General features: G+C 46.2%; 1 protein-coding gene across 2 annotated transcripts in view; it reads left to right on the plus strand.

Moving 5' to 3' along the window:
- The first annotated feature begins 5,862 nt into the window (after positions 1–5,862).
- DNAJB4 (DnaJ heat shock protein family (Hsp40) member B4) overlaps positions 5,863–27,077 on the plus strand; it is a 39,864-nt gene continuing 18,649 nt past the window's right edge. Inside the window, exon 1 of one of the 2 annotated variants that reach the window (XM_073544860.1) lies at positions 5,863–6,151. In XM_073544860.1, the coding sequence (XP_073400961.1) occupies positions 5,941–6,151 (211 nt within the window). In that variant the 5' untranslated portion in view covers positions 5,863–5,940. Of the gene's footprint in view, positions 6,152–24,093; positions 24,428–27,077 lie in introns of those variants that run through there. The other variant, XM_073544861.1, reaches the window with a different exon arrangement.

Here is a 27,077-nt window from a genome sequence, read left to right on the forward strand (position 1 = left end):
TGTGGCAGCTCACTAGCGACCATTTAGCGATGCACCAGCGATCCTGACCGGGTCAGATCGCTGGTGCATCGCTAACTGTAAAAGGGGCCTTAAGTGTCCTCTCCTCCAGCCTCATATTTGCCCTCACCCTCATCATTGTTCTTCCTCAGCTCATAATTATCCTCCCCTCCACCTCACAGTAACCTCTCCCTAGTTTATTGCTTTAAAAAAACATGCCAAGGCATCACTCACCTCTCCGTCCGTTCCCTCACAGCGCATTCGTCGCCGGCAGACTTCTCTCTCTGACACAAAAAAACTAAGGGTTAAACTTCACCTCATTTCCATCACAGTCTTAAAGACAATTTTTCAAAGCCACGCCAAAACCAGGGAGTCCAGCCTGGAAAGGATTCCATATCCTAAACAGAAAGAGTGCCTCAAACCGTGGTGAAGAAAAATCTTTTTATTCGGCCTCCTGTAGCGACGTTTCGATCAACAGATGTTTTTCAAGCACGTTGAATTCTGACATCAGCAAGCCATGCGCGCCTTTGTCAGGAAAAAGAAGAAAGCGCCGGGCTGGAAGCAGGAGACAGATCCCTGCAGCTCCGCTTCATTGCCATTTTCTCTTGTAGCCAGCGGAGCTTCAGGGATCGCTCTCCGCCCACCGCACATGAGGGCAATCTGTTCGTGGGCCCTTGAGAGCCTAGGGCTTTGAGAAACAGGCCAGATTGCCCTCCGTTTTAGCTGCCCTGCAGGAACCCCCATCACCATCCGGGCTCCGGTGCAGTTGATTTGATGGTATGTCCTCCCCTGCAGTGACTGCACCAGCAGAATAGTGAGTGCAACTCTGGAGTATAATGCAGGATGTAACTCCGTATCAGTACAGGATCAGTAATGTACAGTGCCTACAAGTAGTATTCAACCCCCTGCAGATTTAGCAGGTTTGATAAGATGCAAATAAGTTAGAGCCTTCAAACTTCACACAAGAGCAGGATTTATTAACAGATGCATAAATCTTACAAACCAAAAAGTTATGTTGCGCAGTTAAATTTTAATAAATTTGAAACATACAAGTGTGGGTCAATTATTATTCAACCCCTAGGTTTAATATTTTGTGGAATAACCCTTGTTTGCAATTACAGCTAATAATCGTCTTTTATAAGACCTGATCAGGCCGGCACAGGTCTCTGGAGTTATCTTGGCCCACTCCTCCATGCAGATCTTCTCCAAGTTATCTAGGTTCTTTGGGTGTCTCATGTGGACTTTAATCTTGAGCTCCTTCCACAAGTTTTCAATTGGGTTAAGGTCAGGAGACTGACTAGGCCACTCCAACACCTTGATTTTTTGCCTCTTGAACCAGGCCTTAGTTTTCTTGGCTGTGTGCTTTGGGTCGTTGTCTTGTTGGAAAATGAAATGACGACCCATCTTAAGATCCTTGATGGAGGAGCGGAGGTTCTTGGCCAAAATCTCCAGGTAGGCCGTGCTATCCATCTTCCCATGGATGCGGATCAGATGGCCAGGCCCCTTGGCTGAGAAACAGCCCCACAGCATGATGCCACCACCATGCTTGACTGTAGGGATGGTATTCTTGGGGTCGTATGCAGTGCCATCCAGTCTCCAAACGTCACGTGTGTGGTTGGCACCAAAGATCTCGATCTTGGTTTCATCAGACCAGAGAACCTTGAACCAGTGTCTCAGAGTCCTCCAAGTGATCATGAGCAAACTGTAGACGAGCCTTGACATGACGCTTTGAAAGTAAAGGTACCTTACGGGCTCGTCTGGAACGGAGACCATTGCGGTGGAGTACGTTACTTATGGTATTAACTGAAACCAATGTCCCCACTGCCATGAGATCTTCCCGGAGCTCCTTCCTTGTTGTCCTTGGGTTAGCCTTGACTCTTCGGACAAGCCTGGCCTCGGCACGGGAGGAAACTTTCAAAGGCTGTCCAGGCCGTGGAAGGCTAACAGTAGTTCCATAAGCCTTCCACTTCCGGATGATGCTCCCAACAGTGGAGACAGGTAGGCCCAACTCCTTGGAAAGGGTTTTGTACCCCTTGCCAGCCTTGTGACCCTCCACGATCTTGTCTCTGATGGCCTTGGAATGCTCCTTTGTCTTTCCCATGTTGACCATGTATGAGTGCTGTTCACAAGTTTGGGGAGGGTCTTAAATAGTCAGAAAAGGCTGGAAAAAGAGATAATTAATCCAAACATGTGAAGCGCATTGTTCTTTGTGCCTGAAATACGTCTTAATACTTTAGGGGAACCAAACAGAATTCTGGTGGTTTGAGGGGTTGAATAATAAATGACCCTCTGAATAAACTTTTCACAATTTAAAAAAAAATTAAACAAAGAAATAACATTCTTTTTTGCTTCAGTGCATTTCACACTTCCAGGCTGATCTACAGTCCAAATGTCACAATGCCAAGTTAATTCCGAATGTGTAACCTGCTAAATCTGCAGGGGGTTGAATACTACTTGTAGGCACTGTATGTACACAGTGACTGCACCAGCAGAATAGTGAGTGCAGCTCTGGAGTATAATGCAGGATGTAACTCAGGATCAGCAATGTATGTACACAGTGACTGCACGAGCAGAATAGTGAGTGCCGCTCTGGAGTATAATGCAGGATGTAACTCCGTATCAGTACAGGATCAGTAATGTATGTACACAGTGACTGCACCAGCAGAATAGTGAGTGCAGCTCTGGAGTATAATACAGGATGTAACTCAGGATCAATAATGTATGTACACAGTGACTGCACGAGCAGAATAGTGAGTGCCGCTCTGGAGTATAATACAGGATGTAACTCGGGATCAGTATTGTAATGTATGTACACAGTGACTGCACCAGCAGAATAGTGAGTGCAGCTCTGGGTTATAATTCAGGATGTAACTCAGGATCAGTAAGGTAATGTATGTACACAGTGAATGCACCAGCAGAATAGCGAGTGCAGCTCTGGAGTATAATAGAAGATGTAACTCAGGATCAGTAATGCATATACACTGTGACTGCACCAGCAGAATAGTGAGTGCAGCTCTGGAGTATAATACAGGATGTAACTCAGGATCAGTAATGTATGTACACAGTGACTGCAACAGCAGAATAGAGAGTGCAGCTCTGGGGTATAATACAGGATGTAACTCAGGATCAGTAATGTAATTTATGTGCACAGTGACTGCACCAGCAGAAGAGTGAGTGCCGCTCTGGAGTATAATACAACATGTAACTCAGGATCAGTAATGTATGCACACAGTGACTGCACCAGCAGAATAGTGAGTGCAGCTCTGGAGTATAATACAGGATGTAACTCAGGATCAGTAATGTATGTACACAGTGACTGCACCAGCAGAATAGTGAGTGCAGCTCTGGAGTATAATACAGCATGTAACTCAGGATCAGTAATGTATGCACACAGTGACTGCACCAGCAGAATAGTGAGTGCAGCTCTGGTGTATAATACAGGATGTAACTCAGGATCAGTAATGTAATGTATGTACACAGTGAATGCACCAGCAGAATAGTGAGTGCAGCTCTGGGTTATAAATCAGGATGTAACTCAGGATCAGTAAGGTAATGTATGTACACAGTGACCGCACCAGCAGAATAGTGAGTGCACCTCTGGAGTATAATACAGGATGTAACTCAGGATCAGTAATGTAATGTATGTACACAGTGACTGCACCAGCAGAATAGTGAGTGCAGCTCTGGGTTATAATTCAGGATGTAACTCAGGATCAGTAAGGTAATGTATGTACACAGTGACTGCACCAGCAGAATAGTGAGTGCAGCTCTGGAGTATAATACAGGATGTAACTCAGGATCAATAATGTATGTACACAGTGACTGCACGAGCAGAATAGTGAGTGCCGCTCTGGAGTATAATACAGGATGTAACTCGGGATCAGTATTGTAATGTATGTACACAGTGACTGCACCAGTAGAATAGTGAGTGCAGCTCTGGGTTATAATTCAGGATGTAACTCGGGATCAGTAAGGTAATGTATGTACACAGTCAATGCACCAGCAGAATAGCGAGTGCAGCTCTGGGGTATAGTACAGGATGTAACTCAGGATCAGTAATGTATGTACACAGTGACTGCACCAGCAGAATAGTGAGTGTGACTCTGGAGTATAATATAGGATGTAACTCAAGATCAGTAATGTATGTACACAGTGACTGCACCAGCAGAATAGTGAGTGCAGCTCTGGAGTATAATACAGGATGTAACTCAGGATCAGTAATGTATGTACACAGTGACTGCACCAGCAGAATAGTGAGTGCCGCTCTGGAGTATAATACAGGATGTAACTCAGGATCTATAATGTATGTACACAGTGACTGCACGAGCAGAATAGTGAGTGCCGCTCTGGAGTATAATACAGGATGTAACTCGGGATCAGTATTGTAATGTATGTACACAGTGACTGCACCAGCAGAATAGTGAGTGCAGCTCTGGGTTATAATTCAGGATGTAACTCAGGATCAGTAAGGTAATGTATGTACACAGTGACTGCACCAGCAGAATAGTGAGTGCCGCTCTGGAGTATAATACAGGATGTAACTCGGGATCAGTATTGTAATGTATGTACACAGTGACTGCACCAGCAGAATAGTGAGTGCAGCTCTGGAGTATAATACAGGATGTAACTCAGGATCTATAATGTATGTACACAGTGACTGCACGAGCAGAATAGTGAGTGCCGCTCTGGAGTATAATACAGGATGTAACTCGGGATCAGTATTGTAATGTATGTACACAGTGACTGCACCAGCAGAATAGTGAGTGCAGCTCTGGGTTATAATTCAGGATGTAACTCAGGATCAGTAAGGTAATGTATGTACACAGTGACTGCACCAGCAGAATAGTGAGTGCCGCTCTGGAGTATAATACAGGATGTAACTCGGGATCAGTATTGTAATGTATGTACACAGTGACTGCACCAGCAGAATAGTGAGTGCAGCTCTGGAGTATAATACAGGATGTAACTTAGGATCAGTAATGTATGTACACAGTGACTGCACCAGCAGAATAGTGAGTGCAGCTCTGGGGTATAATAATACAGGATGTAACTCAGGATCAGTAATGTAATGTATGTACACAGTGCCTGCACCAGCAGAATAGTGAGTGCAGCTCTGGAGTATAATACAGGATGTAACTCAGGATCAGTAATGTAATGTATGCACACAGTGACTGCACCAGCAGAATAGTGAGTGCCGCTCTGGAGTATAATACAGGATGTAACTCGGGATCAGTAATGTAATGTATGTACACAGTGACTGCACCAGCAGAATAGTGAGTGCAGCTCTGGGGTATAATACTGGATGTAACTCAGGATCAGTAATGTAATGTATGCACACAGTGACTGCACCAGCAGAATAGTGCGTGCAGCTCTGGAGTATAATACAGGATGTAACTCAGGATCAGTAATGTAATGTATGTACACAGTGACTCCACCAGCAGAATAGTGAGTGCAGCTCTGGATCTGGAATATAACGCAGGATCAGTAATGTAAGGTTCCTCTTTCTGTATTTTGTTAATGTTTATTTGATGTTTACTTTAGAAATCACATAATGTGAAATATCTTGCATACATTGAGCAGTGGGTCTCTTGTTGATGTGCACAGTTGTGTCCCTCCTGTACAGAGGCACTGATCACAGGACAGTTCTCTCTTGTGTCACCCGCTTTATCCTGACACAATAGGAAGCTGTTCCCTGAGTTCGGTAGAATTTTTGCAGCCTGTCATCTAATAAAGCTTCGGCTTGTTTAAAAAAAAAAAAAAAACCTTGAAGAAAGAGCTGGTAAATTCTGCAGGCAGCAAAGAGACGTACATGGGAGGCAGGGAGCTGATCTCTATATATGAGCAGGAGGGGATGGACCGGTGCGCACTCGGGGGGGACACACTATTTGTATCCCATTAGGGACGAGTAGTTCTGTGCATTCCAGTCCTGTCATCAGAGGGGCTATGGGGAAAGATTACTACTCAATTTTGGGGATCGAGAAGGGGGCTTCAGAGGAGGATATCAAGAAAGCTTACAGAAAGCAAGCTCTGAAGTGGCACCCGGACAAGAACAAGTCGGCCCACGCAGAAGAGAAGTTCAAGGAGATAGCAGAAGCCTACGAGGTGTTGAGTGACCCCAAAAAGAGAGAGATCTATGATCAATACGGGGAGGAGGGTATGTATCATCTTTAGGTCTCATCCTTCCCGCACGCAATGGACAACTGATAGTCAAAAATGGTGCTCAAGGGGTTAATGCCTGTATCCCCGTCAGCTCCCAATAACCCTTGTGTATGGGATATGTTTGCGCTTATATTTTCAAATTATTTCCTTTTGTGACTGCGGCTTTAAATCGACGCCAGATGGAAACATACCAGGCGCAGACGGGACATTTTTGCTGCTATGTTTATAGATTACATCAATAGGGGGGGTGTCGCTATCGTGCGTCAGTAAAAAAAAGGGATGAGACCCGCTGGTTAATATCGACTGAGCTAGACCCTATGATCCTAGGATTTATCAAAGCAGCTGCTGCAATCATTCAGATACTCTGAGAGCCCCAATCACGATGGATCTTTGCTGTTTACAGGCACCGCATGCGCTCTCTCTGTATATATATATATATAAAACATCATATATGGAGGCGTTTTATTATGCTCCGGAGCATGCTGTATGCATGGGAGCATCGTTGCCTGCTACATATATGTGCTGGTGTCTAATCTATTGTTATGCCATGTAACTGGACAATATAATAGTGAATGACGTCGATCTGATACGTCATAATAAGCCGACGTTCTCATCACATTTGTGTTGTATGTATAGTTTGTGCACCACGAAAGGGCCTGATATCAGTGGCTTAGCGCTAGAAGGGTCAGGGGCATGGTTACCCTAAGTGCCTTAGTCTATGGGATTGCAAAATTTCACCCCCAATTCATTACTTCCCAACACTGCCCACTAGGGTGACCGCAAAAAATCGATGTCGGAATTTTGTCCGTCTGGACCCCACAAAACGATTCCCCTTTCCAGATATTGAGAGAGCCAAAATTTGAGCTCGATCAAACGACGTTAACCCGTGCCGCTCGTCGCTCAAAGTTTGAAAAAATCCAAATTGAGGTATTTTAAGATTTAGGTATTTTGCATAGTCTGTTAGACTATAAACAATGTGACAACAACATTGCAGAAATAGCCCTGACCAAATTTTCGAACCATTTGTGGTATTTGAATGCAGAGTTGGTGGGATTCTCGTTTTTTGATCCCACCATTACTGACAATGAAAAGTTGTTAATGGCTAATAAATTGCTCAGTAGCACAGATGAACCATCAGAGCACGCTAGGGTTGTAAATCCTAAAGTTAGGAAAGAAAAATTAAAAGAGGTAGGAAGTAACCGACTTTAACGACCTTCTGACAAAAGATGAAGAACAAAAGCAATATGTCCTGCAAGTTGTAAGCAAATGCCGAGCGTTATATTCTGACGTTTCAAAAACTACTTTAACAAAAGCTCTAGAATAGATAGAATCATAGAATCGTAGAGTTGGAAGGGACCTCCTGGGCCATCTGGTCCAACCCCCTGCTCAAAGCAGGATTCGCTAAATCATCCCAGTCAGATGTCTGTCCAGCCTCTGTTTGAAGACTTCCATTGAAGGAGAACTCACCACTTCTCGTGGCAGCCTGTTCCACTCATTGATCACTCTAACTGTCAAAAAGTTTTTTCTAATATCTAATCTGTGTCTCTTCCCATTCAGTTTCATCCCATTGCTTCTAGTCTTTCCTTGTGCAAATGAGAATAAAGTTGATCCTTCTACAATGTGACAGCCCTTTAGATATTTGTAGACAGCTATTAAGTCTCCTCTCAGTCTTCTCTTTTGCAAACTAAACATTCCCAAATCCTGCAACCTTTCCTCATAAGACAGGGTTTGCAGACCGGTCACCATTCTGGTCGCTCTTTTCTGAACTTGCTCCAGTTTGTTGATGTCTTTTTTAAAATGTGATGCCCAAAACTGGACACAATATTCCAGATGAGGTCTGACCAAAGAGGAGTAGAGGGAAATAATGACTTCACGTGATCTAGACTGTATGCTTCTGTTAATACATCCTAGAATTGCATTTGCCTTTTTTGCTGCTGCATCACACTGTTGACTCATATTCAGTCTGTGATCTATTAGTATACCCAAGTCTTTTTCACATGTGCTGTCACTTAGCCCTATTCCTCCCATTCTATATATGCTTATCTTCTATATAAGATTAGATAACTATGTAAAATTATCAACTCATGTAGGTTAGCGTGCTCTGATGGTTCATCTGTGCTACTGAGCAATTTATTAGCCATTAACAACTTTTCATTGTCTGTAATGGTGGGATCAAAAAACGATAATCCCACCAACTCTGCATTCAAATACCACAAATGGTTTGAAAATTTGGTCAGGGCTATTTCTGCAATGTTGTTGTCACATTCTTTATAGTCTAACAGACTATGCAAAATACCTAAATCTTAAAATACCTCAATTTGGATTTTTTCAAACTTTGAGCGACGAGTGGCACGGGTTAACGTCGTTTGATCGAGCTCAAATTTTGGCTCTCTCAATATCTGGAAAGGGGAATCGTTTTGTGGGGTCCAGACGAACAAGATTCTGACATTTTTTCCCCCCCATATGAGATCCGGTCACCCTACTGCCCACCCTGTGAAGTGGTCAGCGCTTAGTATGCAGTTAGTGCTGGTTATGCAGAGTACAACTGATGAGATTTGCTATCAGCTTCTGTGTTCTGCATAGGAAGCAACTGAAATGACAAAGCTCTGACTAATGAAGTGAGGTTTGTCATCTCAGTCGATGTCTTTATGGAAGGCAGCATATAGCTGTAAGCCCGTCTACACAGCTGCGCTCTGCACAGGCAGCAAGGGGGAAAAAAAGATGAGTAGCCAAGGAATGAAGACACTTGATTTAAATCAATCTATTCATTACTAAGACCTGTTATATTTTTACACTTTTTTAAAATTTATCTAGGGACTGATTTAGGGTTAGGCTTAGGGTAATAAAATTGTTACCTAAAAAAAGTAATAAAAAAAAACTTAAAACCCATAACAAATTGCAATGTTTTATTTTAACATTTTAGAAAAAAACAACTGGTGAACACAGGAGCCATAAATACATCAGTATTTGTCTTTTATCACTTTTTTTTTATTTCCACTTCGATTTATTTCTATTTTTGAAATGTCAAGCCTTAAATAAAACTTCTGTCCGCCTGCTCAGTGTCCAGCTTTAGTGATAAAATCACGGGCGCATTACAGGCATTTTTGCTGCATGTCCACAGTGAAGCGCAATAAGGGTGAGTGCACACAGTGCGGAATCATCTGCGGATTTTTCCGTGCGGATTTGCAGGTAAAGTGACCTGCGGATTTGCCTGTGGTTTTCCCCTCAGTTTGACACCTGGACAATGGAACAGGTGTCAAACCGCTGCGGAATCCACAGAAAGAATTGACATACTGCATATTTAAAACCGCAGAAAATCCACAGCATGTGCACTGCGGTTTTTAAAAGCCATTGGCTAACATAGTACTGTACATTGCTTGCGGATCCGCAGCAAAATCCTCATCGTGTGAAGAAGCCCTATAGACTCACATGCGTTTTTTTTATCTACAGATTTTTTTGCATACTTACCGTCTAGAGGACTTGAAGTGCCGCAAATTACAAAATCGCACCTCAGTCTAGTTTCTGCAGTGAAAAAATAAAATAGAGGTACAATATACAAGGGACTTGTATAAATCTTATCCAATTTCACTGAAGTGTAGTTTGCGCAACGTGTAAACTTAGAGTGCCTGTCACAGGTGTACAATTTTCCCTCTTAATGTTTTTCCCGCTGTTCTTCTAAGTATTCCACTTTTTCTTTTATAGAGATATGGGCGTTTTTATTTAGTCCTAATTTTTAGGGTCTTTGCCAAGGGGCATTGCTCACAAGACTCTGGGGTTTTGTCTGTAGGCTGCCCTGCATAAGTACCCTGTAATCCACACCCCTGAGGAAAGACCATAAGAACTAGCCCGAATAACAATGGCCCTATCTCTGGAACCATATGGATAATTTTGAAAATACAAAAAAAAGAGAGATTACTGAGAGGAACGGCAGGAATAAATCAAGAGCCAATCTTGCCCACTTCTGACCTACAGGTTCCCTTTAAATACACTGTGCAGCCTCAATAATGTAATATAGATTTATCTCAAAATTTACAATGGAAAAATATGAAAAACTAGTAAAATGCGCTAAATTCTGTTAGATTTTACATGCATTGCGATAAGATATCTAAAACCTAATCCCAGGTGCTGCGTCTTACAGGGGTTGGTGCTTGTAAATGTGACGCTAACATAGTATCACATAAGTGTAAATGCCTTATATGTGACGTCACATTACTAGATGCCAAGACGAAGGTGATACTAGAGCGATGGTAATGTACTCAGCAACACATGCTAAATATTAGAAAAGAAACCAAAGTAACCACAAACAGTAATAAACAAAGTAAACTATGGCGGCCGGGCGGTTACTATGTCATTGTCATAAGCAACAAAAGGAAATCAAGGAGCTGGAGAGACGTCCTTGCTCCTGTATGATACGTACAGGACTACCGTCTCTGGCTCCAGCTGTGGATACTGAGAATCTTACATGATGTCATGAAATTCCTAAATCCTAATTGCAAACAGTGAATAAAAGCCATAAGACCGCGTCTCCAAGAGGGGGGCAGCGTTTAACATCTTGCAGATTTTGCAGTGATTCCCACAGGGCTGTGGAGTCGGTAAGCCAAACCTGCGACTCCGACTCCTCAATTTCCCTTACACCGACTCCGACTCCAACTCCGACTCCACCAAAATGAGCACCGACTCCGACTCCACGACTCCGACTCCACAGCCCTGGATTCCCAGTGTGCGGCTTCATTATAGCGCTGCTTCGTCAGTTCCCACAGGATCAATAACATTGTTGGGCTCGTTCTTGTACGATCAGTGAAAAAACGTGAAAGCAGATGTAGAATATAACGACATGTAGCAAAACTTATACTCCATATACCCAGGCCTGGGGGCAGGATGGGGGAAGCCTGGGGGAAATGCATTTAGTGGGGAACCCCTGCTTAGTATCAGTATCTGCTGTCCCTCCATGTTTGCTGCTGGAGAAACATAGTCTCCATGTTGGATTTTAATGTTTCCAGTCTTTGGATTGGTCGGGATAAATAGTATTAGGGGAATGTGGCAGCTGTTTATCATATTTCCCATTGTTAGGGTGTGTGCACACGTTGCGGATTCTGATGCGGATTTTTCCTCGCGGATTTTGGAAAATCCGCAGGTCAAAAGACCTGCGGTTTTCCCCTGCAGTTTGACACCAGTACAATGGAGCAGATGGAAAACCGCTGCGGAATCCACACAAAGAATTGACATGCTGCGGTTTTAACCCCTTTCTGACATCAGACGTACTATCCCGTCCATGGGACCCGGGCCCCTATGCCCATGGACGGGATAGTACGTCTAGCGCGATCAGCGGCGCCCACGTGGTGAGCGCCACTGATCGCGGCCGGGTGTCAGCTGATTATCACAGCTGAAACCCGGCACAATGTGTCAGGGGCAGTCACGGACCGCCCCTGACACGTTAACCCCTTGCACACCGCGATCAAACATGATCGCGGTGTATCGGGGGTTAAAGGGAAGCATCGGCAGGGAGAGGGCTCCCTCCGTGCTTCCCTGAGCCCCCCACAGCAGCGCAATGTGGGGGGCTGCAGGCCCCCGAATCCAAGATGGCGACGGGGGCCTGCAGGGAGCTGGCTTCCTCAGTGCCTGCAAAGCGCAGGCATGAGGACGTCTGCAGTAGTGCCTGTGACAGATCGCTGATCTGTCACAGGACAGTGATGTCCCACCTGGGACTATGTAATAAAGTTTTAAAAAAAATAAAAAAAGTGTTAAAATAATTTTAAAAAAATCGCCAAATAAATTAGAAAAAAAAAAATATTCCCCCAATAAATCCATTTTTTGGAAATAAAAAAAAACAATAAAAGTACACATATTAGGTATCGCCGCGTCCGTAACGACCCGTCCTATAAAACTGTCCCATTAGTTAACCCCTTTAGCGAACCCCTTAAAAAAAAAACGAAGTAAAAAATAATGATTTATTATCATACCGCCAAACAAAAAGTGTAATAACGCGCGATCAAAAAGACGCATATAAATATCCATGGTACCGCTGAAAACGTCATCTTGTCCGCAAAAAACGAGCCGCCATACAGCATCATCAGCGAAAAAATAAAAAAGTTATAGCTCGCAGAATAAAGCGATGCAAAAATAATTATTTTTTATATAAAATAGTTTTCTTTGCATAAAACCGACAAAACATAAAGACCTAAATGAGGTATCACTGTAATCGTACTGACCCAAAGAATAAAACCGCTTTATCAATTTTACCGCACGCGGAACGGTGTAAACGCACCCCCCCAAAAGAAATTCATGAAACGCTGGTTTTTGTTCATTCTGCGTCCCAAAAATCGGAATAAAAAGAGATCAAAAAATGTCACGTGCCCGAAAATGGTACCAATAAAAACGTCAACTCGTCCCGCAAAAAATAAGACCTCACATGACTCGGTGGGTCAAAATACGGAAAAATTATAGCTCTCAATATGTGGTGATGCAAAAACTATTTTTACAATAAAAAGCGTCTTTTAGCGTGTGACAGCTGCCAAACATAAAAAACCGCCATAAATAGTAAATCAAACCCCCCGTTATCACCCCCTTAGTTAGGGAAAAATAATAAAATAAAAAAAAATGTATGTATTTCCATTTTCCCATTAGGGCTAGGGTTAGGTCCAGGGCTAGGGTTAGGTCCAGGGCTAGGGTTAGGGCTGAGATTAGGGTTAGGGGTGTGTTGGGGTTAGGGTTGGAGTTAGATTTGGGGGTTTTCACTGTTTGGGCACATCAGGTGCTCTCCAAATACAACATGGCGTCTGATCTCAATTCCAGCCAATTCTGAGTTGAAAAAGTCAAATGGTGCTACTTCCCTTCCAAGCTCTGCCATGCGCCCAAACAGTGTTTTACCCCCACATATAGGGTATCAGCCTACTCAGGACAAATTGCAAAACAACTTTTGGGGTCCAATTTCTCCTGTTACCCTTAGGAAAAGTTCTGTGGGGGGTCTAGTGTCCAAAATGGGGTCACTTGTGGGGAGTTTCAATAGTTTAGGTACATCAGGGGCTCTCCAAACGCACATGACACCCGCAGACCATTCCATCAAAGTCTGCATTCCAAAACGTCACTACTTCCCTTCCGAGCCCCGACGTTTGCCCATACAGTAGTTTTCTCCCACATATGGAGTATCAGCATACTCAGGACAAATTGGATAACAACTTTTGGGGTCCAATTTCTCCTGGTACCCTTGGGAAAATAAAAAAAATGGTGACTAAAAGATCATGTTTGTGGAAAAAATACGAATTTTTTATTTTCACGCCCAGGCGTTATAAACTTCTGTGAAGCACTGGGGGGTTCAAAGTGCTCACCACACATCTAGATAAGTTCCTTGGGGGGTCTAGTTTACAAAATGGTGTCATTTGTGGGGGGTTTCCACTGTTTTGGTACATCAGGGGTTTTCCAATCGCGACATGGTGTCTGATCTCAATTCCAGGCAAAAACGTCAAATGGCGCTGCTTTCCTTCCGAGCTCTGCCATGTGCCCAAATAGTGGTTTACCCCCACATGTCGGGTATCAGCGTACTCAGGACAAATTGCACAATAACTTTTAGGGTCCTGTTACCCTTGGAAAAATAAGAATTGAGGGTGAAAAGATCATTTTGTGGAAACAATATGATTTTTTAATTGTACCGCTGTACGTTATAAACTTCTGTGAAGCCCTTGTGGGTTCAAAGTTCTCACCACATATCTAGATAAGTTCCTTGGGGGGTCTAGTTTCCAAAATGGGGTCACTTGTAGGGGGTTTCCACTGTTTAGGTACATCAGGGACTCTCCAAACGTGACATGGCGTCCGATCTGAATTCCAGCCAATTTTGCATTGAAAAAGTCAAACGGCGCTCCTTCCATTCTGGGCTCTGCCATGCGCCGAAACAGTCGTTCCCCCCCACATATCAGGTATCAGCGTACTCAGGACAAATTGCACAATAACTTTTGCAGTCCAATTTCTCCTGTTACCCTTGGTAAAATAAAAAAAATTGAACCTGAAGTATTTTTTTGTGAAAAAAAGTTAGATGTTCATTTTTTTTTAAATATTCTAAAAAAATTCCTGTGACGCACCTAAAGGGTTAATAAACTTCTTGAATGTGGTATTGAGCACCTTAAGGCTGTGTGCACATGCTGCGGATTAGGTGCGGATTCATCCGCATGGATTTTGTAAAATCCGCAGGTCAAAATACCTGCGGTTTTACCTGCGGATTGCTCTGCGGTTTTGCCTTGCGGTTTTTCATCTCCTCAATGGAGGAGATGGCAAACCGCAGGGGAATCCGCAGAAAGAATTGACATGTCAATTCTTTCTGTGAATTGAAAACCGCAGATAATCCGCGCGGACAATTCCGCACCATCTGCATTGCGGTTTTTGATTCCCATAGGGAATCATGCTACTGTATACCGCAGCAAAAACCGCTGCGGAACCGCAGCAAAATCCGCAGCGTGTGCACACAGCCTCAGGGGTGCAGTTTTTAGAATGGTGTCACTTTTGGGTATTTTCTATCATATAGACCCCTCAAAGTGGCTTCAAATGTGATGTGGTCCGTAAAAATATAATGGTGTTGCAAAAATGAGAAATCGCTGGTCAATTTTTAACCCTTATAACTTCCTAACAAAAAAAATTTTGGTTCCAAAATTGTGCTGATGTAAAGTAAACATGTGGGAAATGTTAGTTATCAAGTTTTTTGTGTGCCGTATCTCTGTGATTTAAGGGCATAAAAATTCAAAGTTGGAAAATTGCAAAATTTTCAAAATTTTTGCCAAATTTCCGTTTTTCTCACAAATAAACGCAAGTTATTTGAATGAAATTTTACCACTATCATGAAGTACAATATGTCACGAGAAAACAATGTCAGAATCACCGGGATCCATGGAAGCGTTCCATAGTTATGACCTCATAAATGGACAGTAGTCAGAATTGTAAAAATTGGCCCGGTCATGAACGTGCAAACCACCCTTGGGGGTGAAGGGGGCTAAAACCGCAGCAAATCCGCGTGCAAAAATCCGCACCGTCTGCACTGCGGTTTTCGTTTTCCATAGCTTTTAATGGTACTGTACACCGCAGCAGAAACTTCTGCGGATAATAATAAATTTTATTTTTATAGCGCCGACATATTCCGCAGCACTTTACATTTCAGAGGGGATTTGTACAGACAATAGACATTACAGCATAACAATAATCACATACAGTAGATTATAACAAATACCAAGAGGAGTGAGGGCCCTGCTCGCAAGCTTACAGTCTATGAGGAAAGAGGTAGACACGAAAGGTGGGTGGTAACAGTTGCCCTGATTGTATGGACCAGCCATAATGTTAAGTGTGTAACAGTACAGACACAGAGGGCTAATGGATGCATAAAGCATGTGGGAACATGATGCTGGGAACCTGGTTATGGTAAAACTTTTGGCTCTGCCACACAGGGATAGGTTAGGTTAATGTGTTGAGGCGATAGGCCAGTCTGAATAAATGCGTTTTCAGGACACGCTTAAAATTGTGGGGATTGGGGACTAATCGTATTGACCTGGGAAGTGCATTCCAAAGAATTGGCGCGGCACGTGTAAAGTCTTGGAGACGGGAGTGGGAGGTTCTGACTATTGAGGATACTAACCTCAGGTCATCAGCAGAACGGAGGGCGCGAGTAGGGTGGTATACTGAAACAAGGGAGGAGATGTAGGGTGGTGCTGAGCCATGGAGGGCTTTGTGGGTGAGGGTAATAAGTTTATACTGAATTCTGGAGTGGATGGGTAGCCAGTGTAATGACTGGCACAAGGTAGAGGCATCGGTGTAACGATTGGTGAGGAATATGATCCTGGCTGCAGCATTCAAGACAGATTGGAGAGGGGAGAGTTTGGTAAGAGGGAGACCGATTAGAAGAGAGTTACAATAGTCGAGACGAGAATGAATAAGAGAAACAGTAAGAGTTTTTGCAGAGTCAAAAGTAAGAAAAGGTCGAATTCTAGAAATGTTTTTGAGGTGCAGATGACAAGAGCGAGCCAGTGATCGAATGTGGGGGGCAAAGGAAAGCTCGGAATCAAGTATGAGCCCAAGACAGCGGGCATGTTGCTGGGGAGTAATAGTGGAACCACACACGGAAATGGCAATGTCGGGTGTAGGTACATTAGTAGCGGGAGGAAACACCAGGAGTTCAGTCTTTGACAGGTTCAGTTTCAGATATAGTGAGGACATGATATTAGACACAGCGTTTAGACAATCGCCAGTGTTTTCTAGAAAGGCTGGCGTGATGTCAGGAGAAGAAGCGTATAATTGGGTGTCATCAGCATAGAGATGGTACTGGAAACCAAATCTACTGATTGTTTGACCAATAGGGGCAGTGTACAAGGAGAAGAGGAGGGGGCCTAGAACCGATCCTTGAGGAACCCCAACAGTAAGGGGAAGGTGAGAGGAGGAGGAACCGGCAAAAGAAACAGTAAAGGAGCGGTCGGAGAGATAGGAGGAGAACCAGGAGAGAACGGTGTCCTTGAGGCCAATGGAATGGAGCATAGTGAGGAGGAGCTGATGATCCACAGTGTCGAATGCTGCAGAGAGATCCAAGAGAATTAGCATGGAGTAATGACCATTTGATTTAGCTGTTAGCAGATCATTAGAGACTTTAGTGAGGGCAGTTTCAGTGGAGTGTAAAGAGCGGAAACCGGATTGGAGAGGGTCGAGAACAGAGTTTTCTGAGAGATAGCGGATAAGACGGGAGTGGACCAGGCGTTCCAGGAGTTTAGAGATGAAGGGAAGATTAGAGACAGGTCTATAGTTAGCGGCACAGTTTTGGTCGAGGGATGGTTTTTTAAGTAGTGGATGTATGATAGCATGCTTAAATGAGGAGGGAAAAATACCAGAAGAGAGAGAGGTTAAATATTTTAGTTAGGTGAGGGGTGACAGCAGGGGAAAGGGACTGGAGGAGATGTGACGGAAATGGGTCACTGGTGCAAGTAGTTGGGCGAGAAGATGCAAGGAGCCTGCTTACTTCTTCTTCTGTGACTGGTTCAAAATCAGAGAGTGAGTTAGATGCAGTGGGGGAGGGAGGACAGTGCATGGTATGAGGGGATTTGGAGATAATTTCCTGTCGGATCTGGTCAATTTTTTCTTTGAAGTAATTGGCCAGATCGTCAGCTTGGAGCTCCGTGGTTGGGGCCTGTACTCTTGGATTGAGTAGAGAATGAAAAGTGTCAAAGAGACGTTTCGGGTTATTGGACAGTGAGATGATGAGGGTGTTGAAATAGGTTTGTTTGGAGAGGTGAAGGGCAGTGTTGTATGTTCTAAGCATAAACTTAAAACGGATGAAATCTTCGGATCCGCAGGACCAAATCCGCTGCGGATCTGCAGCAGAATCCGCAACGTGTGCGCACACCCTTAATCTTGTCCTTTTTAGGACTTTGAAGCTAAAAAGTCAGCCTGTAATCCCTGACGGTATAAGCTAAGCACATGGCCTTGTAGGGGAGATCACCCCTATTAATATCCACTTTATGGTTTCAATCTGCATCCATTCTGTAGAAACTGAAGTTTAATCATATATGCTAATTAGTATGTTCGGTGCACCTGCGTGTGGTCAAAGGCTCAATGCACCTTTCCGCCCACTGGCTTTGCACGTCCTCGCCTCCCTCACTGCTGATTGACAGCACTAGCTTGCCTGAGCTTTCTCTGCAGACGATGCTTCTCCAGGCAAGCAAGTGGTGTCAATAGTTTCGAGCCTGCGAGCGCTGCTCTGGAGCTGGCGGGACCGCTAGATCCAAAAGACTTGTGTCCCTGCACTCCTCCCATGCTGCAGAGGCAAAACTGTCTCTCCTAGCAGCAGAGGGGAGCGCCCAGTTCTGGCCAGCTGCAGGACCATGCCACAGGCCCGAACTGTCAATCATCGTATGCGCACGACCCCTTGAAGAAATTCTGTTGAGACAGCCCTTTAAGTTCTGACACCATTAAATTAAAGCACCAAACAAAATCCTGTATTTTTTTTTTAATATCCATGGAAACGTTTTTTTGCGGCAAATGAAATGCGGATGTCGTTACGATCACTGATCTCCTTGACAACTACATTTTTGGCAAATCCTCAGTATAAATCATTGCTCACATCTTCTGTATACAGGTAAAACTTTCATGCATAACAAAAATAATGGGGGGGATTTACCAAATCTGGTGCAAGAGGAACACGTGACAGGAATCCACTGCAACCAATCAAGGGACCCTCAGACCTCAACGCTTTCCCGGCCTCTGCCCACCCTTCCTGTAGGTGACAGTGTCAGAGTGCTAATTTAGAACAGCCGTGCCAATGGCCCCCGGCTACACTAGGAACTGCGTCCGGCCCCAGTCGGGGATATATGGTGGTGTGTGATGCAACCTTAATTATCAGACAAGTCGCGACACCAAAAGCAATTGTGCAACTTTAATGCGACTTGCAGTCACGCGACTATTATAGAGCTCAGATTTTACTGTTAAAAAAAACCCCCAATAAATGTTATCTATGAGACTATTCCAGAAAGTTTTTTTCTTTATATTTACAGAACGTCTCAATATACATTGAGTAGGATTACAGTATATGTATAGGATGGGACCAGTTCACTTAAAACTGTGCCATTAAATGTGGCTTTCTGATCCTAGATTGTCTTGCTGACTGTCTCCTTTACAAACCCAATGTTTCCAGTTACGCTACTGTTCAATAAAACAATTCAGGTAGAATTTGCTGGTACTTCACTTTCCATACATAGCATAGTCACCAGCTGTCTCGGATTTCCAGGGATGAAAAGTTTATGTAATAGCCGCCCAAACCAAAAGTGGGAATTCTTGGGTGAGTGAAAGGTGTTCCCGGGAGGAGTGAATATTCCCCGAAAGAGCGGGCAGGATTTGGGATGGAACTTAAACACCCCAGAAATGTTGGCAGCTATGCGCTAGGCAGGGGTGGATTAAGGGTAGCCAGGGCCCGGGGCAGTTCAGACTCTGTGGGCCCCCCTCGTCACGTGATGGGGGTCACGAATCGTAGAGCCACACTCTACATAGAGAATAATGGGGCCTCCAGCACCGACCTCCACCCGCAGAGCCACACTCTACATAGAGAATAATGGGGCCTCCAGCACCGACCTCCACCTGCAGAGCCGCACTCCACATAGAGAATAATGGAGCCTCCAGCACCGACCTCCACCTGCAGAGCCGCACTCCACATAGAGAATAATGGAGCCTCCAGCACCGACCTCCACCCGCAGAGCCGCACTCCACATAGAGAATAATGGAGCCTCCAGCACCGACCTCCACCTGCAGAGCCGCACTCCACATAGAGAATAATGGAGCCTCCAGCACTGACCTCCACCCGCAGAGCCGCACTCCACATAGAGAATAATGGAGCCTCCAGCACTGACCTCCACCCGCAGAGCCCCACTCCACATAGAGAATAATGGAGCCTCCAGCACCGACCTCCACCTGCAGAGCCGCACTCCACATAGAGAATAATTGAGCCTCCAGCACTGACCTCCACCCGCAGAGCCGCACTCCACATAGAGAATAATGGAGCCTCCAGCACTGACCTCCACCCGCAGAGCCGCACTCCACATAGAGAATAATGGAGCCTCCAGCACCGACCTCCACCCGCAGAGCCGCACTCCACATAGAGAATAATGGAGCCTCCAGCACCGACCTCAACCCGCAGAGCCACACTGCACATAGAGAATAATGGAGCCTCCAGAACCGACCTCCACCCGCAGAGCCGCACTCCACATAGAGAATAATGGAGCCTCCAGCACCGACCTCTACCCGCAGAGCCGCACTCCACATAGAGAATAATGGAGCCTCCAGCACCGACCTCCACCCGCAGAGCCACACTCCACATAGAGAATAATGGAGCCTCCAGCACCGACCTCCACCCGCAGAGCCACACTCCACATAGAGAATAATGGGGCCTCCAGCACCGACCTCCACCCGCACTCCACATAGAGAATAATGGAGCCTCCAGCACCGACCTCCGCAGAGCCACACTCCACATAGAGAATAATGGAGCCTCCAGCACCGACCTCCACCCGCAGAGCCACACTCCACATAGAGAATAATGGAGCCTCCAGCACCGACCTCCACCCGCAGAGCCACACTCCACATAGAGAATAATGGGGCCTCCAGCACCGACCTCCACCCGCACTCCACATAGAGAATAATGGAGCCTCCAGCACCGACCTCCACCCCCAGAGCCGCACTCCACATAGAGAATAATGGAGCCTCCAGCACCGACCTCCACCCGCAGAGCCGCACTCCACATAGAGAATAATGGGGCCTCCAGCACCTACCTCCACCCGCAGAGCCGCACTCCACATAGAGAATAATGGAGCCTCCAGCACCGACCTCCACCCGCAGAGCCACACTCCACATAGAGAATAATGGAGCCTCCAGCACCGACCTCCACCCGCAGAGCCACACTCCACATAGAGAATAATGGGGCCTCCAGCACCGACCTCCACCCGCACTCCACATAGAGAATAATGGAGCCTCCAGCACCGACCTCCACCCGCACACCACATAGAGAATAATGGAGCCTCCAGCACCGACCTCCACCCGCAGAGCCACACTCCACATAGAGAATAATGGAGCCTCCAGCACCGACCTCCACCCGCAGAGCCACACTCCACATAGAGAATAATGGAGCCTCCAGCACCGACCTCCACCCGCAGAGCCGCACTCCACATAGAGAATAATGGAGCCTCCAGCACCGACCTCCACCCGCAGAGCCCCACTCCACATAGAGAATAATGGGGCCTCCAGCACCGACCTCCACCCGCAGAGCCACACTCCACATAGAGAATAATGGAGCCTCCAGCACCTACCTCCACCCGCAGAGCCACACTCCACATAGAGAATAATGGGGCCTCCAGCACCGACCTCCACCCGCACTCCACATAGAGAATAATGGAGCCTCCAGCACCGACCTCCACCCGCAGAGCCGCACTCCACATAGAGAATAATGGAGCCTCCAGCACCGACCTCCACCCGCAGAGCCGCACTCCACATAGAGAATAATGGAGCCTCCAGCACCGACCTCCACCCGCAGAGCCGCACTCCACATAGAGAATAATGGAGCCTCCAGCACCGACCTCCACCCGCAGAGCCACACTCCACATAGAGAATAATGGAGCCTCCAGCACCGACCTCCACCCGCAGAGCCACACTCCACATAGAGAATAATGGGGCCTCCAGCACCGACCTCCACCCGCAGAGCCACACTCCACATAGAGAATAATGGAGCCTCCAGCACCGACCTCCACCCGCACTCCACATAGAGAATAATGGGGCCTCCAGCACCGACCTCCACCCGCAGAGCCACACTCCACATAGAGAATAATGGAGCCTCCAGCACCGACCTCCACCCGCACTCCACATATAGAATAATGGGGCCTCCAGCACCGACCTCCACCCGCACTCCACATAGAGAATAATGGAGCCTCCAGCACCGACCTCCACCCGCAGAGCCACACTCCACATAGAGAATAATGGGGCCTCCAGCACCGACCTCCACCCGCAGAGCCACACTCCACATAGAGAATAATGGGGCCTCCAGCACCGACCTCCACCCGCAGAGCCACACTCCACATAGAGAATAATGGAGCCTCCAGCACCGACCTCCACCCGCACTCCACATAGAGAATAATGGGGCCTCCAGCACCGACCTCCACCCGCAGAGCCACACTCCACATAGAGAATAATGGAGCCTCCAGCACCGACCTCCACCCGCACTCCACATAGAGAATAATGGGGCCTCCAGCACCGACCTCCACCCGCAGAGCCACACTCCACATAGAGAATAATGGGGCCTCCAGCACCGACCTCCACCCACACTCCACATAGAGAATAATGGGGCCTCCAGCACCGACCTCCACTCCACATAGAGAATAATGGGGCCTCCAGCACCGACCTCCACCCGCAGAGCCACACTCCACATAGAGAATAATGGGGCCTCCAGCACCGACCTCCACCCGCAGAGCCACACTCCACATAGAGAATAATGGAGCCTCCAGCACCGACCTCCACCCGCACTCCACATAGAGAATAATGGGGCCTCCAGCACCGACCTCCACCCGCACTCCACATAGAGAATAATGGAGCCTCCAGCACCGACCTCCACCCGCAGAGCCACACTCCACATAGAGAATAATGGAGCCTCCAGCACCGACCTCCACCCGCAGAGCCGCACTCCACATAGAGAATAATGGAGCCTCCAGCACCGACCTCCACCCGCAGAGCCACACTCCACATAGAGAATAATGGAGCCTCCAGCACCGACCTCCACCTGCAGAGCCGCACTCCACATAGAGAATAATGGAGCCTCCAGCACTGACCTCCACCCGCAGAGCCGCACTCCACATAGAGAATAATGGAGCCTCCAGCACCGACCTCCACCCGCAGAGCCACACTCCACATAGAGAATAATGGAGCCTCCAGCACTGACCTCCACCCGCAGAGCCGCACTCCACATATAGAATAATGGAGCCTCCAGCACCGACCTCCACCCGCAGAGCCACACTCCACATAGAGAATAATGGGGCCTCCAGCACCGACCTCCACCCGCAGAGCCACACTCCACATAGAGAATAATGGAGCCTCCAGCACCGACCTCCACCCGCACTCCACATAGAGAATAATGGAGCCTCCAGCACTGACCTCCACCCGCAGAGCCACACTCCACATAGAGAATAATGGAGCCTCCAGCACCGACCTCCACCCGCAGAGCCACACTCCACATAGAGAATAATGGAGCCTCCAGCACCGACCTCCACCCGCACTCCACATAGAGAATAATGGAGCCTCCAGCACCGACCTCCACCCGCAGAGCCGCACTCCACATAGAGAATAATGGAGCCTCCAGCACCGACCTCCACCCGCAGAGCCACACTCCACATAGAGAATAATGGGGCCTCCAGCACTGACCTCCACCCGCAGAGCCACACTCCACATAGAGAATAATGGAGCCTCCAGCACCGACCTCCACCCGCAGAGCCACACTCCACATAGAGAATAATGAAGCCTCCAGCACCGACCTCCACCCGCAGAGCCACACTCCACATAGAGAATAATGGGGCCTCCAGCACCGACCTCCACCCGCAGAGCCACACTCCACATAGAGAATAATGGAGCCTCCAGCACCGACCTCCACCCGCACTCCACATAGAGAATAATGGAGCCTCCAGCACTGACCTCCACCCGCAGAGCCACACTCCACATAGAGAATAATGGGGCCTCCAGCACCGACCTCCACCCGCAGAGCCACACTCCACATAGAGAATAATGGGGCCTCCAGCACCGACCTCCACCCGCAGAGCCGCACTCCACATACATGGCTGCTCTCAGTGCTGTGCGCACAGGACCTGTGATGAGGTCACAGGAGGGGAGGAGACAGGGGTCACATGATCGGGGTCCTGACACCTTACCTCCTGTGATCTCATCACAAGCCTTTGCACGCTACCAGCAGTATCAGCGTTCACGCTACTTGTAGATGCTGCTGGTAGCAGAGCACATAATGCCGCCCCCACGGTCACTCACTTTTAGGTGGGGAGAAGATGGAGTGCCATTGCAGCAGCCAGCAGGAATGTGGTGGGGGCCCCCTTAGAAGCTCTTGTGGTGGGGGCCCCGGGGCTGAAGCCCCGCCTGCCCTGCCTATAATCCGGCCCTGCGCGGTGGCGGATTATAATGGGGCAATTTACTGGCCTGGGCTGTGGGCCCCTTAACCCCACTGGGCCCGGGGCAACTGCCCAAATTGACCTCATTATAATCCGCCACTGGCGCTAGGGGTACAGAGCTTGAATTCAGAGCAGATAGGGCCCCATTGTTATAAATGGCACATAATTATTGGGGGGGGAGAGGGGTAGATTTTGCATGGTGACCCAGGATAATAAAGTTTTGTTTCTGTCAGACACATGCAGTATATGCTGTAGCCTTGATCCCCTGATTTAAGGCTGTTGTGTATACAGCCCCGTACACTCAGACGTGGAATGTGGTCTTCTGTCAGCGCCACCCACTCAGTGTTATTCTAGGAAATGCCAGTGCTGGAGCCATATGTTTCATTCCATCTACAGTCTTTGGCATTGTTGCTGAGCTGCATTGACATGGTTGTCAGCCGTAGTCACATAAAAAGCTAAAATTTGCTTCCATTTTGGACTCCTCCCAAATAATGAGGGGTCCCTGCTGTCTTGTCACCCACAAATAGGAGTGTTCCCTGTTTGGCGTAGACGTAGAGAATGCTGGACCTTTTACTAGGAGGGCCATGGTCTCTGTGGTCGATATTTGTGCGCTCTTGGTACAAGCTTAGATCTTATTTGTATTGCTACGTTCCTAAATATTACCGCTACACTGATGCAGACTGCAGGGATTTGAACTGTGAACACTTTAAGGCCTGTAGCATCATGTTTGCAGTAACCATGTTTGGAGCTAATTGCAGAAGAGGCAGGGAACGGCTTTTACCAATCTGATCCGTTTTCAGCAGTCGCCTTCCTACTGGTAATGTGTCAAATGCTCGTAGTAATAAGTGTTTCATATGGCAGTCTAGCTACTGCTTGTTCATTGCCAAAACTGGAGAAAAACCTGAGGTTGGGCTTATTCGACACAACACGTGAAAGGTCAAACTTAAAAATAGTAGATGCCACAAATGTCCAATGACTGAGACACTCACAATGTCTAACAAAAAGTTGCTGCAGTGATCAGTTATTAGCATTTATGACACTTATGGAGGTAGAAAAAGAAAGTATGTGCAAACAGCTCCCATTCAACTAGACATGAGACTTGAGGTATGTTATGCCTGGTATTCAGTTTCAAAGGACTTGTGAGCAGCTGTTAGTCACTGACCAGTCAGCAGGTGTGCTCAGTAATGCTGCTTCATAGGACTGTCCTCACAATGCTTTTCCTATATGACCTTTTCAGTTGAATGCTCGGCACAATAAACCTTTCCTAAAGCGGATTCGAGTAGTTATGTAGTGGAAACTCTTAAGGCCGGGGTCACACTAACTGACGCAAAATACGGTTCGTAGTTTACAGGCGTAATACGGATGAATGACCCCTAAATAGTGCTCCGTATGTCATCTGTAAGCAAGGTGTGGTTGCGTATTTTGCGCATGTCTGCATCCGTATGTAATCCGTATGGCGAGATTTTCTCGCCGCCTTGCAAAATGGACATGTAATGGAGCCCTATGACAGGGTTTCTAACAAAGGAAATAATAGATATAGACACATAGAATGCATATATATATATATATATATATTTATATAGACATGTCATTGAGACCAGCATATATATATTTATATTTCACAGAGTTCTTCATAGCAGAATAGCCACTAATTAAATTGCCGGCTTCTATCAAATCATTCCCCAACCCGACATGAAATGACACACGGTTTACATTCAGTAAAGAATTTCATTTCATGTTTTTTAATATGTCCCTGACTAATAATTAGATGAGGGTTTGTGTGCAAAATTTGGGAGTTGTAGTTATATTAAGGGGTTAATTCGTTTTTAAAAAATGCGTGGGCTTCCCGTTGCCCTGTAGAGGTGGCGAATGGGTTAATCTAACAAAGGGTTAATGTCACCTTACAATCGAATGGTGACATTAACCTTTTGTTAGATTAACCCACTCACCACCACAATAGGGCAATGGGAAGCCCACGCATTTTTTAACAACGAACTAACCCCTTTAAATAACTACAACTCCCAAATTTTGCACACAAACCCTCATCTAATTATTAGTCAGGGACATATTAAAAAACATGAAATGAAATTCTTTACTGAATGTAAACAGTGTGTCATTTCATGTCGGGTTGGGGAATGATTTGATAGAAGCCGGCAATTTAATTAGTGGCTATTCTGCTATGAAGAACTCTGTGAAATATAAATATATATATATATATATATATATGTTTGTCACAATGACAGGTATGTGTGTGTGTGTGTGTATATATATATATATATGTGTGTGTGTGTGTATTCTATGTGTCTATATCTATTCTTTCGTTTTTTTATTAAACCTGTCAGTGTGAGTTTACTGTATAGCGCACTGAATTGCCGGCTTTTCTAAAAGACACCGGGTGCGTATTTCTCGCAAGTCACATGTGTGGTCCGTGTGTAATGCGTATTTTTAGCGCACCCATAGACTTGCATTGGCATACTACGGGCGTAGTATGCTGACAATCGCAGCATGCTGCGATTGGCACGGACCGTAGAATACGCCCGAGAAATATACGGCTGTTGGGAGCTGCCCCATAGAGAATCATTTGTCCGTGTGTAATGCGTGCTTTTAACGCCTCTCACTCGTCCGTATTCCTCGCCAGTGTGACCCCGGCCTAAGGGAACAATGGGAGACACAGTAATTAGTGCAGTAAAGTGGTGAAAGTCCAAAAGCTGACTATAGTTTTTTTCTTACACCGTTCTGGACCTGTTAGGCCGGGGTCACACTAACCGACGCAAAATACGGTCCGTAGTTTACAGGCGTAACACGGGTGAATGACCCCTAAATAGTGCTCCGTATGTCATCCGTAAGCAAGGTGTGGTTGCGTATTTTGCGCATGTCAGCATCCGTATGTAATCCGTATGGCATCCGTATGTAATCCGTATGGCGAGATTTTCTCGCCGCCTTGCAAAATGGACATATAATGGAGCCCTATGGCAGGGTTTCTAACAGAAATGAAATAATAGATATAGACACATAGAATACATATATATACACACACACACACGTCATTGTGACAAACATATATATATATATATATATATATATTTCACAGAGTTCTTCATAGCAGAATAGCTGCTGATTAAAGTGCTGGCTTCTATCAAATCATTCCCCAACCTGACATGAAATGACACATGGTTTACATTCAGTAAAGCATTTCATTTCATGTTTTTTTATATGTCCTTGACTAATAATTAGATGCGGGATTGTGAGCAAAATTTGGGAGTTGTA

Source organism: Dendrobates tinctorius, unplaced genomic scaffold (genome assembly GCF_039654945.1).
Source record: "Dendrobates tinctorius isolate UK_male_01 unplaced genomic scaffold, ASM3965494v1 ptg000138l, whole genome shotgun sequence".
Lineage (NCBI taxonomy): Eukaryota > Metazoa > Chordata > Amphibia > Anura > Dendrobatidae > Dendrobates > Dendrobates tinctorius.